The 15013-nt window shown below is 54.0% G+C and overlaps 1 protein-coding gene across 1 annotated transcript in view; it reads left to right on the forward strand.

Moving 5' to 3' along the window:
- WDR7 (WD repeat domain 7) overlaps positions 1–13388 on the forward strand; it is a 30772-nt gene extending 17384 nt beyond the window's left edge. The window contains exons 20-29 of the mRNA XM_079330289.1: positions 453–566; positions 2826–3047; positions 6601–6787; positions 8088–8205; positions 8609–8758; positions 9221–9303; positions 10066–10165; positions 11042–11146; positions 11817–12020; positions 12770–13388. Coding sequence (XP_079186415.1) covers positions 453–566; positions 2826–3047; positions 6601–6787; positions 8088–8205; positions 8609–8758; positions 9221–9303; positions 10066–10165; positions 11042–11146; positions 11817–12020 — 1283 coding nt within the window. The 3' untranslated portion in view covers positions 12770–13388. The remainder of the gene's footprint in view (positions 1–452; positions 567–2825; positions 3048–6600; positions 6788–8087; positions 8206–8608; positions 8759–9220; positions 9304–10065; positions 10166–11041; positions 11147–11816; positions 12021–12769) is intronic.
- Positions 13389–15013: the final 1625 nt, after the last annotated feature.

The following is a 15013-nucleotide window of genomic DNA, read 5'->3' on the forward strand; positions in this document are numbered from 1 at the left end:
TCATCCCCTGGAAATGGGAGTGAGGGGCAGCCCCTGAATCCATCCCTGGAAATGGGAGTGAGGGGCAGCCCCTGAATCCATCCCTGGAAATGGGAGTGAGGGGCAGCCCCTGAATCCATCCCCTGGGAAATTAATTCACTGCTCAGACTGGAAATCTTTCCAGTGGGTCAAAATTAGCAAATTTGGGTTAGGTTTTTATAAGTTTTGTAAGTGTTGGAATGAAGGATACAGAGTTGGAGCAGTTAGAGGGAACAAGAATTGAGAGATTTGTGAAAAATCTCATTTTCTGCTGAAAGCAGAGGGAGGAGAACAGAAATAGGAAATATTCCTTTTGTCCTCCATCCTGTACTCCTCCCAATTCTGCCATTTGATATTGAGACCTGGTTATTAGTAATCATGAATGAATGATTAGTAATTGAGCCCCTAACCCTGGGCTGTGGGTTGTTCTGCAGCTGGAGTGACCCCAGAATCCCTGCAGGCTGCCTCTGCCAGCCCAGAGCCCTCAGCAGCAGAAGCCAAAGTGCAGGAGGAGGAGCAGGACCTGGGGGATGATGACATTGCAGCAGGTGAGCAGCTCATTAGTGTCACCAGCTTCATTAACCTGCCTCTGTCCCAATGCATTTACAGCTCTCAATCTGCCCACAAACTGCAGCAGCTCTTCAAAAAGTGCAGCTTTTCTGGGATCCTTCACAATTTATTGTTCTAGGGGGAAAACCTCAATTTTGAGTCAGGTTTGGAGGGAAAAAATAAGAATTTGGAGACAACTTTGGATGGTCCCATTATTTGTTGCTGGTGTGTGATGCTCAACAGGATCTTTTCCAATTTAAAAATTTCCAGTCATGGAGGTCATTTCTTAAAAGAATATTTACACCCCACAGCTTAGGGAGAGTGAAACATTTTAGCTGTGTTGTCTCATGTTTCCAATGAAATCCTTCATACAGGTATTTTAAACATTTCAGAAATTATTTTAAAAATTTGCTTTCCATGCCTGAAATGCTTTTTTTGGGGTAACTGAAAATAACAACAAATGTTTGGTTTCAATAACACACACATGGACAGCAGGGTAGAAATTCTCCTGGCTCCAGTGGTCAGAATTTGGAAATTTGGTTTAAAATATTTCTTTTTACAGGAGCATGGCTCAGAAAATGTTCTTTTCTAAAGGAATATGGCTCAGAAAAGGGGTTTAAAATATTCCTTCTTTCCTGACTACTCCAAATTAAGCCTTGCTCATCCTATTTGTTCCAAGTAATTAAATCTTGCTGATCCCTATTTGCTCAAGTGATCCTGTTGGGAAGTTGTCACTAAAGTTCAGGTTTATTTGATTTAAGTGTTAAAGATCATTGCTGTAAAAAATCTCTTTATACTGAGAACCTATTAGCTCTGCCTTGAAATGATTCCCAGTTTAGAATTCCAGGTATTCCAGAGTTCATTAGAAGTGACAGATTAACACTGAGTTATCACAGCAGAGATATTTTGATCAGGATTTAATAATCAACTGGGGTGGATTTCAAGCCACTCCTGGCTCTGAATTTGGGCAGGAAATGGGAATTTAACCCTTTGGGGTCAGCAGCAAACACAACAACCCCCCTGTTCTGCACTCAGCTCTTGCTGCTTCTCTGGGGCAGCTCCAGGATGGGGAATCAGGGAGAAAAATCCAAATTTCCTCTTGGAAACCTCCTGCTGTCCCCTCTGTGCTGGGGCAGCTCCAGGATGGGGGATCAGGGAGAAAAATCCAAATTTCCTCTTGGAAACCTCCTGCTGTCCCTTCTGTGCTGGGGCAGCTCCAGGATGGGGAATCAGGGAGAAAAATCCAAATTTCCATTTGGAAACCTCCTGCTGGGCCAGCTGGGGGAGCTGTGGCTGCAGGAATGGCCCCACTGCTGCTGAGGATTTCCCAAACATTTTCCTGCTTTGTTTTCCTTGTGCTCACTGTCACTGGGATTCCTCCTTTCACTCCTGATTTATTCTGGGATTGATTCCCCATTTTGCACCTGCTGCCAAATCCAGAGTGCCCCTTTCCTAAAACCTCCTTAACCCAAATCCATGGATTCCTGTGCCAAGTTCAACCTGGAGAACTCACTGCACCTTTAATCCTTTTATTTTAAGCTGGGCTGGAAATTAATTTCCACCCCCAAATGTGCAAAGCCAATTAACAGGAGCTGAGTCCCATTAGCTGGGCAGCCTGACCCTTGGCAGGAAAACAAAAAAGAAATAAATACTTCAACAAAACAAGTATTGAGTTTATATTCCCCTCTATTTAAGTAGATTTTTTCCCCTAAAATCAAGTATTAAGGAGTTTATATCCCCCTCTATTTAAACAGGTTTTCCCCCCACTAAAATTGAGTATTAATAAGTTTGTCTCCCCTGTATTTAAGCAGGTTTTTCCTCATCCAGATGTTTCCAGGGGCAATCAGGGAGTTTTCTGGTGGGTTTTTTGTCCCCAGTTGTTGTTGGCAGGGGCTGAAGGGACATTTGGGTTCCTGGGGAGGTTTTTGGGGTGGATGGAATGACTCCATTGGTGCTCACACCAGCAATCCTGCATGGGATTGTCCCCAGCTGGAACCCAAGGGTCACTGCACCCACCCTGTCCCCCTGTCTGTCCCCTGTCGCTGTCCCCGCCCCGGAGGCTGTCCCCTGTCCCTCAGCACCCACCCTGTCCCTCTGTCTGTCCCGCAGGCTGTCCCCTGTCGCTGTCCCCGCCCCGGAGGCTGTCCCCTGTCTCTCAGCACCCACCCTGTCCCCCTGTCTGTCCCGCAGGCTGTCCCCGCCCCGGAGGCTGTCCCCTGTCCCTCAGCACCCACCCTGTCCCCCTGTCTGTCCCGCAGGCTGTCCCCTGTCGCTGTCCCCGCCCCGGAGGCTGTCCCCGTGCTCGGAGGAGCGGCGCCGCCAGGCCACGGCCATCGTGCTGCTGGGTGTCATCGGCGCCGAGTTCGGGGCCGAGATGGAGCCGGGCCGGCTGCTGGGCAGGGCCCGCAGCTCCAGCCAGGCCCCCGACGGCTTCGGGCCCACCACCGGCGGCTCCAACTACTCCCTGGCCAGGCACACCTGTGAGTACCTGCGGGAATTGGGGAGGGGAACCTCCCTCCTGCAAGGGAGGGGAATGGGGAATGGGAACCTCCCTCCTGCTAGGGAGGGGAAACGGGGAATGGGAACCTCCCTCCTGCTAGGGAGGGGAAACGGGGAATGGGAACCTCCCTCCTGTTAGTGGGACCCGGCAAGGGAGGGGAAATGGGGAATGGGAACATCCCTCCTGCTAGTGGGACCCTGCACAGACACACCTGGGGCTGGGAATGGGGAATGGGAATGGGGAATGGGGAATGGGGCTGGGAATGGGGAATGGGAACCTCCCTCCTGTTAGTGGGACCCTGCACAGACACACCTGGGAATGGGGAATGGGGAATGGGAACCTCCCTCCTGCTAGTGGGACCCTGCACAGACACACCTGGGAATGGGGAATGGGGAATGGGAATGGGAACCTCCCTCCTGCTAGTGGGACCCTGCACAGACACACCTGGGGCTGGGAATGGGGAATGGGAATGGGGAATGGGAATGGGGAATGGGGAATGGGGAATGGGAACATCCCTCCTGCTAGTGGGACCCTGCACAGACACACCTGGGGCTGGGAATGGGGAATGGGAATGGGAAATGGGGAATGGGGAATGGGGAATGGGAACATCCCTCCTGCTAGTGGGACCCTGCACAGACACACCTGGGGCTGGGAATGGGGAATGGGGCTGGGAATGGGAAATGGGGAATGGGGAATGGGGAATGGGAACATCCCTCCTGCTAGTGGGACCCTGCACAGACACACCTGGGGCTGGGAATGGGGAATGGGGCTGGGAATGGGAAATGGGGAATGGGGAATGGGGAATGGGAACATCCCTCCTGCTAGTGGGACCCTGCACAGACACACCTGGGGCTGGGAATGGGGAATGGGGAATGGGAACCTCCCTCCTGCTAGTGGGACCCTGCACAGACACACCTGGGAATGGGGAATGGGGAATGGGGAATGGGGAATGGGGAATGGGGAATGGGAACATCCCTCCTGTTAGTGGGACCCTGCACAGACACACCTGGGAATGGGGAATGGGGAATGGGAACCTCCCTCCTGTTAGTGGGACCCTGCACAGACACACCTGGGAATGGGGAATGGGGAATGGGAACCTCCCTCCTGTTAGTGGGACCCTGCACAGACACACCTGGGAATGGGGAATGGGGAATGGGGAATGGGAATGGGGAATGGGGAATGGGGAATGGGGAATGGGAACCTCCCTCCTGTTAGTGGGACCCTGCACAGACACACCTGGGAATGGGGAATGGGGAATGGGGAATGGGGAATGGGGAATGGGGAATGGGAACCTCCCTCCTGCTAGTGTGACCCTGCACAGACACACCTGGGAATGGGAATGGGGAATGGGGAATGGGGAATGGGGAATGGGGAATGGGAACCTCCCTCCTGTTAGTGTGACCCTGCACAGACACACCTGGGGCTGGGAATGGGGAATGGGGAATGGGAACATCCCTCCTGCTAGTGGGACCCTGCACAGACACACCTGGGAATGGGGAATGGGAATGGGGAATGGGAATGGGGAATGGGGAATGGGAACCTCCCTCCTGCTAGTGGGACCCTGCACTTTGGATTTAGCTGGATCCTGCTCAGAGTTTGCAGTGTCTCACTCCTGCCTGGGCTCTGGGTTTGCCCAAGCAGATAATTTCATTTTTGCAAATCCATTGGCAGGCTGGGGATAACGAGGAGCCCTGTGCCCACAGAGATTCCAGCAGCTATCCCAGAATATTCCTGCTGAGCTTCTGCAGGGCTAATTAGCTGATTGCTGGCCTGACTCTAATGTGACATGTTTATTGCCCTAACCAACAGCTCATTAGCACAGGGATGTTTTTGTCAATATTAATTCCTGCCTTGGAACCCAGGCAAAGCTGGCAACAAAGATGTTGCCTCAGTCAGGAAAAGTGGGAATATTCGTTTTATTTAGTTTCATTTCATTTTATTTCATGCTCAAGGAGGCACATTTTTAATAAGGTTGTGGTTTTGAGGCACCAAATCAGCCTGAGAAGGAGTTTTGGGATGGAGATTCTTGGGTGTGAATCAACTGTTGGCTTTCCCCAGGCTTGTTTAATAAACAAAACCAGCAACTTGTTGAGGAGAGATCTGATAGAATCAGTAATTATCCTTCCACAAGAAACAGCAGTGAGGGGTAATAAGTAATGATGGGGAATAAGGAGAAATTGCCTGGTTCAGCCCTCCTCCATTTGTGCCTGCATAATTACTTCTATTTAAAGCAGGCTGCTAACTGAAATACTCATTTCATTTCTTACATGAATTGTATTAACAATTTCATGCATTTCATGAAATACTAACTGTTTGCACAATGTGCAGGAGCTGGATGAGGATCCAGACCTGGTGAACTTTGGGGTGTTTCTGTCCCCTCCTAACGAGGCACCTCCACTCCAGTTTTATCCCAGATGTGTTTATTGCTGGTTACTGTGCAGTGCAGCTTTGTGAGGTGGCACTGGCTGGTTTGGGGTCCTTCCAGCTCTGCTGTGCTGCAGCTGTGGGTGCAGTTCTGGGTGCATTTCTCCCTGTCCCAGGCAAGGCTCTGACGTTCCTGCTGCTGCAGCTGTGCTGCAGTTCTGGGTGCATTTCTCCCTGTCCCAGGCAAGGCTCTGACGTTCCTGCTGCTGCAGCTGCAGCTGTGGGTGCAGTTCTGGGTGCATTTCTCCCTGTCCCAGGCAAGGCTCTGATGTTCCTGCTGCTGCAGCTGTGCTGCAGTTCTGGGTGCATTTCTCCCTGTCCCAGGCAAGGCTCTGACGTTCCTGCTGCTGCAGCTGCAGCTGTGCTGCAGTTCTGGGTGCATTTCTCCCTGTCCCAGGCAAGGCTCTGACGTTCCTGCTGCTGCAGCTGCAGCTGTGCTGCAGTTCTGGGTGCATTTCTCCCTGTCCCAGGCAAGGCTCTGACATTCCTGCTGCTGCAGCTGTGCTGCAGTTCTGGGTGCATTTCTCCCTGTCCCAGGCAAGGCTCTGACGTTCCTGCTGCTGCAGCTGCAGCTGTGGGTGCAGTTCTGGGTGCATTTCTCCCTGTCCCAGGCAAGGCTCTGACATTCCTGCAGCTGCAGCTGTGGGTGCAGTTCTGGGTGCATTTCTCCCTGTCCCAGGCAAGGCTCTGATGTTCCTGCTGCTGCAGCTGCTGCTGTGGGTGCAGTTCTGGGTGCATTTCTCCCTGTCCCAGGCAAGGCTCTGACGTTCCTGCTGCTGTGCTGCAGCTCTGGGTGCAGCTCTGGGTGCATTTCTCCCTGTCCCAGGCAAGGCTCTGACGTTCCTGCTGCTGCAGCTGCAGCTCTGGGTACAGCTCTGGGTGCATTTCTCCCTGTCCCAGGCAAGGCTCTGACGTTCCTGCTGCTGCAGCTGCAGCTCTGGGTGCAGTTCTGGGTGCATTTCTCCCTGTCCCAGGCAAGGCTCTGACGTTCCTGCTGCTGCAGCTGCAGCTGTGCTGCAGTTCTGGGTGCATTTCTCCCTGTCCCAGGCAAGGCTCTGACGTTCCTGCTGCTGCAGCTGCAGTTCTAGCTGCATCTCTCCCTGTCCCAGGCAAGGCTCTGACGTTCCTGCTGCTGCAGCCGGCGGGCGCGCGCTGCCCGGCGCACAGCACCATCCGCAGAACCGCCATCGACCTCATCGGCCGCGGCTTCACCGTCTGGGAGCCCTACATGGACGTGTCAGCCGTGCTGATGGGGCTGCTGGAGCTCTGTGCTGATGCTGACAGGCAGCTGGCCAGGTGAGCACTGCTGCTAGCCCAGTGGGGCTGCTGATAGCCCAGTGGGGCTGCTGATAGCCCAATGGGGCTGCTGGAGCTCTGTGCTGATGCTGACAGGCAGCTGGCCAGGTGAGCACTGCTGCTAGCCCCATGGGGCTGCTGATAGCCCAGTGGGGCTGCTGATAGCCCAATGGGGCTGCTGCTAGCCCCGTGGGGCTGCTGATAGCCCCGTGGGGCTGCTGATAGCCCAGTGGGGCTGCTGCTAGCCCAGTGGGGCTGCTGGAGCTCTGTGCTGATGCTGACAGGCAGCTGGCCAGGTGAGCACTGCTGCTAGCCCCATGGGGCTGCTGATAGCCCAGTGGGGCTGCTGATAGCCCAATGGGGCTGCTGCTAGCCCCGTGGGGCTGCTGATAGCCCCGTGGGGCTGCTGATAGCCCAGTGGGGCTGCTGCTAGCCCAGTGGGGCTGCTGGAGCTCTGTGCTGATGCTGACAGGCAGCTGGCCAGGTGAGCACTGCTGCTAGCCCCATGGGGCTGCTGATAGCCCAGGGGGAAATGGAGCTGTTGCTTTCCAGGAGAATTCTCTCAATGCCAACCATCCTGGGGGAGAATCAGTGCTGGAGCCCTGCAGGCACTGGGGTTTGCTGCCTTTGGGATCACTCCTGCCTGACTGTCCCTCTGCAGGGAGCACCTGCACAGCAGCTCTGGGCTCACATGGGGACTTTAGTTCCACATTTGGGAGTTTTCATTGATGTTGATGGTGAGGGATGGGAAAGGGAAATAAAACTCCTGCTGTTCTCTTCCCCCAAAAAAATCAGTCCAAGAGCACAGGGGAGAGGGAGGAAGCCCTTGCACAGGTTATCCAGGAAAATATGGGGCTGCCCAATCCCTGGAAGGTTCAGGGCCAGGTTGGAGCAGCCAGGGAGGGAGGAAGGTGTGGAATAGGAGATGCTGAAAACCCCTCCCAGCCCAGCCACATTTCTGCACTCGGGGAAACTTTGGATAATGTGCAGGACCCGTAGAAATTTTATTTTTGCAGTTCCCGTGTCCTTAGGACCTTATTGCTTTTATCTTGTCCCAGCGAGTAAAGCCGTGAGTTACAGGGCATGACGGGCCAGGGGATTTTCCCGCTGTTGCAAACCCTGTCAGGGAGCAGAGCGGGGCCGTTCAGCACACACGGTCATTTGTTAACGAGGCTGCGCGTGGTGCTAATTACCCGGCGCGGGCGCGGGGATCTTTGTCGGGAGCGCATTATCGCCGACCTTCAGCTGACACGCTAATCCTGCCGCTGTGTTCCTTTGTGGCCGCCCGGGGCCGGTTTAGCATCACAATGGGGCTGCCCCTGAGCCCCGCCGCAGACTCGGCTCGCTCGGCGCGACACGCGCTGGCGCTGATCGCCACGGCGCGCCCGCCCGCCTTCATCACCACCATCGCCAAGGAGGTGAGGGACAGGGCACGGGCTGGGGGGTCACTGCTGTCACCCTGTGTCACTGCTGTCACCCTGTGTCACTGCTGTCACCCCCTGTGTCACTGCTGTCACCCCCTGTGTCACTGCCATGCACTGGCCCTGATCCCGCCCGCCTTCATCACCACCATCGCCAAGGAGGTGAGGGACAGGGCACGGGCTGGGGGGTCACTGCTGTCACCCTGTGTCACTGCTGTCACCCCGTGTCACTGCTGTCACCCTGTGTCACTGTGCCACCCCCTGTGTCACTGCCATGCACTGGCCCTGATCCCGCCCGCTTTCATCACCACCATCGCCAAGGAGGTGAGGGACAGGGCACGGGCTGGGGGGGTCCCTGCTGTCACCCCGTGTCACTGCTGTCACCCCCTGTGTCCCCCAGGTGCACAGGCACACTGCCCTGGCTGCCAACTCCCAGTCCCAGCAGAGCATCCACACCAGTGCCCTGGCGCGTGCCAAGGCCGAGGTGCTGCGCGTCATCGAGATCCTCATTGACAAGATGCCCAGCGACGTGGTGGAGCTGCTGGTGGAGGTGAGCCCAGCCCATCCTCCTGCCCTGGGAGCTGCTCTCATGGAAGAGAACCCACCCACAGCAGGGGTTGTGTCCAGAAAGGAGACAGGAGTCATTTTGCTTTATTGCAATAAAGGCAGAGGCTGTGGGGTCTCTCAGGTTTTTGGAGGACACAGCCTCCCTTTATCCCAATTTCCCTCTCTCTCCCCAAGGGCTGAGGCACTTCCTACAGCACCTGACACCTGAGATCCCCTCTAATGCACAGCCCTCCCTTTGAACCTTTCATTCTCATGGTTCCCCCCATTGGTTCATATTTCAATATCCAGTCTCGTTTCTCAGCAAACCTGCAGTTTGTCTGTAAAGGCAAAGATCTTTTATTCCACAGCTTGGAACAACCTGGTCTGCTGGGAAGTGTTCAGAACTTGAATTCTGGAACATAAAGCACAGGTTGATAGTTTTCATTCTGTAATTTTGGTTTCCAAGGTGATGGACATCATCATGTACTGCCTGGAAGGATCCTTGGTGAAGAAAAAGGGTCTTCAGGAGTGTTTCCCAGCCATCTGCAGGTGAGCTCCTCTCTGGGAACACTGGCAAGTCAATGATGGGATCATTTCCTAATTCAGAGTGAAGCAGGTGACACAACAGAGAGCAAAAGGTGATTTATAAACTGGGAGCATTTCCAGTATCTTTAAAGGTGGATAAATATCCCAGTGATCCTCTTAAACTGCTCCAACCAATAAATTCAAATAATCACCTGTCAGCCATTACATTTTAATTGAAGAACCTATTAAAATATTGAACAGTTTCAAGAACAGGTTGGATACTGATGGAGATGCTCTTCCTCCTTCCTGATGCTTTAAGTGGCTTTCCTTGGACCATGAAGGGAAGGATAAATGGGAGTTAGTGCCCAGTCTACCCAGTCATGGCATTTTAAATTTCCTGGTTACAGCAGTGTGAAAATGATCCAGCACCCAAGGGAAATGCCAGCAGGTCCCAGCAAATGGGGAGGGCTGGAGGTGCTGGAATTCCTGGGATTTTGCAATTCTTGGGATTCCAGTCAATGCCACATGGTCACACTGGGTGTTACTGGTGCAGAGAGTGGTTGATTTCAATTTCCCTCTTTTCCTTGATCAAAAATGGATGAGTTTGCTTCTTTCTCCCTCCACCTCCCTCCCTCCCTCCCTCTCAGGGGAAGTGCCCAGAAACCACACAGGGTGTTGATGGGCACTGAACCATTTGATTTCCAGCGAGCAGGATTTTGAATCAAAGCTGGTTTGCAGTCCTTAAGGAGCCCTGTTAATTAGTGTGTGCTGTCAATGGCTGCTCAGGTTCTACATGGTGAGTTACTACGAGCGCAGTCACCGCATCGCCGTGGGCGCGCGCCAGGGCAGCGTGGCACTGTACGACATCCGCACGGGGAAGTGCCAGGTGAGGGATAAACCCTGCCCAAAACTGACAGGGGAGGGTCAAACACTGCCCTAAACTGACAGGTGAGGGATAAACCCTGCCCAAAACTGACAGGGGAGGGATAAACACTGCCCTAAACTGACAGGGGAGGGATAAACACTGCCCTAAGAGTGCCAGGGCAGCGTGGCACTGTACGACATCCGCACGGGGAAGTGCCAGGTGAGGGATAAACACTGCCCAAAGAGTGCCAGGGGAGGGATAAACACTGCCCAAAACTGACAGGGGAGGGATAAACACTGCCCTAAACTGACAGGGGAGGGATAAACCCTGCCCTGAGAGTGCCAGGGCAGCGTGGCACTGTATGACATCCGCACGGGGAAGTGCCAGGTGAGGGATAAACACTGCCCAAAGAGTGCCAGGGGAGGGATAAACACTGCCCTAAACTGCCAGGGGAGGGTCAAACCCTGCCCTAAGAGTGCCAGGGCAGCGTGGCACTGTACGACATCCGCACGGGGAAGTGCCAGGTGAGGGTCAAACCCTGCCCAAAACTGACAGGGGAGGGATAAACACTGCCCAAAGAGTGCCAGGGGAGGGATAAACACTGCCCAAAACTGACAGGGGAGAGTCAAACCCTGCCCTAAGAGTGCCAGGTGAGGGTCAGTCCTGCCCCAAAACTGACAGGTGAGAGTCAATCCTGCTCTAAGAGTGATTAATGAATGTTTGAATATGTTTAATGAATGTTTGAGTGGGTTTTAGTGTCCCAGAGTGTTTCAGTGTCCCAGTGGCTGCTTTGGGGGCTCTTGGTTTTGGGGCTGTTTGTTTTTGGGGTGCTGCTGTTTTTGGGGTGCAGCTGCAGTTATTTTGGGGTGCCATGCCAGCTGTGTGCCCCTCTTGCAGACCATCCACGGGCACAAGGGCCCAGTCACGGCCGTGGCCTTCGCCCCCGACGGGCGTTACCTGGCCACCTACTCCAACTGTGACAGCCACCTCTGCTTCTGGCAGGTAAGGGCACCTGGGGACACAGGTGTCCCCAAGGGCTGGGGATGGAGAGTGCCGTGGGATTTTGGGGGAGCCCTGCACTGTGGGATTTTGGGGGAGCCCTGCACTGTGGGATTTTGGGGGAGTTCCCCAATAACCAGTGTGTCTCTCCCCAGATGAACACATCCCTGCTGGGCAGCATTGGCATGCTGAACTCGGCGCCCCAGCTGCGCTCTGGGGTTTGGGGGATCCCTGCACTGTGGGATTTTGGGGGAGCTCCCCAATAACCAGTGTCTCTCCCCAGATGAACACATCCCTGCTGGGCAGCATTGGCATGCTGAACTCGGCGCCCCAGCTGCGCTCTGGGGTTTGGGGGAGCCCTGCACTGTGGGATTTTGGGGGAGCCCTGCACTGTGGGATTTTGGGGGAGCCCTGGGCTGTGGGATTTTGGGGGAGCCCTGCACTGTGGGATTTTGGGGGAGCTCCCCAATAACCAGTGTGTCTCTCCCCAGATGAACACATCCCTGCTGGGCAGCATTGGCATGCTGAACTCGGCGCCCCAGCTGCGCTCTGGGGTTTGGGGGAGCCCTGGGCTGTGGGATTTTGGGGGAGCCCTGCACTGTGGGATTTTGGGGGATCCCTGCACTGTGGGATTTTGGGGGAGCTCCCCAATAACCAGTGTGTGTCTCCCCAGATGAACACATCCCTGCTGGGCAGCATTGGCATGCTGAACTCGGCGCCCCAGCTGCGCTGTGTCAGGACGTTCCAGGTGCCCCCGGTGCAGCCGCCCTCGCCCGGCTCGCTCAGCGCCCTGCGCCTGGCGCGGCTCATCTGGACCTCCAACCGCAACATCATCCTGATGGGGCACGATGGCAGGGAGCACCGCTTTGTCATCTAGGTGGGTACCCCAAACATCATCATGGGGCACCCCAAACATCATATTGATAGGGTATGGTAACCCTGGGGTACCCCAAACATCATCATGGGGCACCCCAAACATCATCCTGATGGGGCATGGTAACCCTGGGATACCCCAAACATCATCCTGATGGGGCACGATGGCAGGGAGCACCGCTTTGTCATCTAGGTGGGTACCCCAAAATACCCTCATGGGGCACCCCAAACATCATCCTGATAGGGCATGGTAATCCTGGGGCACCCCAAACATCATCCTGATGGGGCACGATGGCAGGGAGCACCGCTTTGTCATCTAGGTGGGTACCCCAAAATACACCTCATGGGGCACCCCAAACATCATATTGATAGGGCATGGTAACCCTGGGGTACCCCAAACATCATCATGGGGCACCCCAAACATCATCCTGATGGGGCACCTGGCAGGGAGCAGCACTTTGCCATCTAGGTGGGTACTGGGGAGTCACTGGGCTCCTCCTGCAGCTCAGGGTCACATCTGAGGGAATCCTGCCCTGACCTGAGGGGTTCATTTGGGATCTGAGGGGTTCATTTGGGATCTGAGGGGTTCATTTGGGATCTGAGGGGTTCATTTGGGATCTGTGGGGTTCATTTGGAATCTGAGGGGTTCATTTGGGATCTGAGGGGTTCATTTGGGATCTGAGGGGTTCATTTGGGGTCCATCCCATCCCTGCAGGCTGGGCTGGTGGCACTGACCCTTTTCCTTTTCCCCAGGATGAAGAAGGGCCCAGGGCAGCTCCGAGTGTGGCCTGGCAAGGTGGGACCAGGATCAGGACCAGGATTGGGATCAGGATCAGCTCATCCCATTCTCATCCCTCACCCACCCCTGTCCCTGCAGAGCTCCCAGAGTTCAGTATTTACCAAACTCCAGTTTACATGGACCCTGCAGTGCTGGGAGACCCCTGGGAATGGGGCTGCAGGTTTGGGCTGTGCTGATCCCCAGGGGAGAAATCCCCATTTCTGAGGGGATTGCATTGCTGCTGTGCCCTGCTAGTCCACGTGTAAATAAGTAATTTAAAAATCCTGTTCAGTGGCAGGCTTGAGAAAAAGCAGTATTTATATAGAAAGGTGGTTTCTGCCACCAGTGCAGGTATTTATTTAAATAAAGGACAAAGGGGGCCATTTGAATGGAGAAATGATCAGAATTATGGGAAAAATGAATTATTGACTGGATGTACTGAATTATTTCCTCCAGTAGGAATATTCCTGTGTGATACTCACTGTGACTGTGTTTCCTCCTTACATATCTGATTTTGTGGACTATTTTGTGTGCAATTCACTGTTTCCTGCTCATGGGAAAGAGAAAAAAAACCAAATCTTTCAAATCCTCTTTGATTTCAATATCTGTGTTTGTGCAGCTTTTCCTTGGCTGCCGAGCTCCTCCCTGAGGCTGCAGGACAAATGAAGGAATGAATTTTCAGGTGGCTCCAGAAGAGCAAAGGATGATTTCATTGCAGGGATGTTATTTGTGCAGGTGGGATTGCAGCTCCGTGCCTGGGGAGGTGGAGGAGCAGCTGCTGCCTGCCCTGGCTGCTGAATTGCTGTGCAAAATGTGTCTGTGGAATAAACTGGGCTGAGATGTGCTGCTGGTGATTCCAGTTCACCATTTCCTTGGCACTGAGGGATCCTGTGGGTTCAAGGACAGGGGACAGCCTTTTAGAAAACTTCAGCATTCTTACTTATGTCTGAACAAAACAAAAAAAAATAAAAATAATCAGGGTAAATCTGGATGGGAGCCTCCAGTGTGATAAATTGACACTGGATCCAGCCTGGAGCTTTGAAGCAGGAGAGGCTCCTGGGGAGCTTCCCCCTCTCTCTGATGTCTGAAAATTAAAAATTAATCCTCTATGAAAAATTAAAAGGTGAAACTTTCTGCTCTTTCAGCAGCAGAGCTTTTGGAATGCTGATGTGGGGCTTGGAGTGGAGCTGAGTGACATCTCCGGGAACAGCACCCTGGGCTGTGCATTCCAATATCAGATTTTAATTGATTTCTGGAAATTGCAAAACTGTTTGCACAGGGCTCCAGACGCTTAAGAAGGGGTAAATATTTATTTATTGATGTAAATAACCTTAAACAGCCATTTACTCCTCCTGCAGAGCTGCTCCCAGTTTACAACCCAGAGCAAAGCAGCAGCCTGGGAGCAGTGCAAGTTTTGATTTGGCTTTTTTTCTTGGTTTTTTTTTGGGGAACAAACATTCCCTTGTTTTGGTAAAACACTGCATGATTCACAACTCTGTTCCTGCTGCTGCTCACCTGCTTTCCAAATGGACACTGGAAGCTGAGAATTCCTGCAGCTCCCACCCAAACTGCCCGGGGGGGACACGGGCAGGGGGAGCCCCCCCAGCTCCTCCTCGGAGCATCCTGTCCAGCCCCACCAAGGATTTAAACACCCCTTGAAATTAATCTGCTGGATAAAACCTTTTCTTCATAGTCTTCATTAATCAGCCGTCCTTCCCGTAGCTCCTGGCAGCAAAATAGATTTTTAAAGCTGTCAGCCGCGGTTTTGTGGGATTCATTTCGTGCCTGCACTGCGGGCAGGAGGGGGACGATTAACAGGGCTGTAAAATCTGGGGGAGCTCTGTGAGCGCGGGGCGGGCTGGGGGCTCTAAATACAGAATTGGGGCTGGGGGCTCTAAATACAGAATTGGGGCTGGGGGCTCTAAATACAGAATTGGGGCTGGGGGCTCCGCGTTTGCGGGGCTGAGATGGATGGAGAGGGAGGGACTCGCTCAGGGCAGTGTGTGGAACGCGGCGGGGCGGGTGGGAGCGCTGCAGAAATCCCAAATGGCAGCTCCGCCGGCCCCAGGAACGCCAGCCCGGCATCAATTATGGATGGAGGCGGAACTGGAGCAGGAAACGCTTCCAGGAAAGGCAGCGGTGCCGGGAAGGGAGGGAAGCCGAAGCCGGTGCCGCTTTGGGACGCGCGGGTTTGTCCCGGTTCGGCGCCGGCCGGGCCA

This window comes from Erithacus rubecula (genome assembly GCF_903797595.1).
Source record: "Erithacus rubecula genome assembly, chromosome: Z".
In the NCBI taxonomy this organism is placed as follows: domain Eukaryota; kingdom Metazoa; phylum Chordata; class Aves; order Passeriformes; family Muscicapidae; genus Erithacus; species Erithacus rubecula.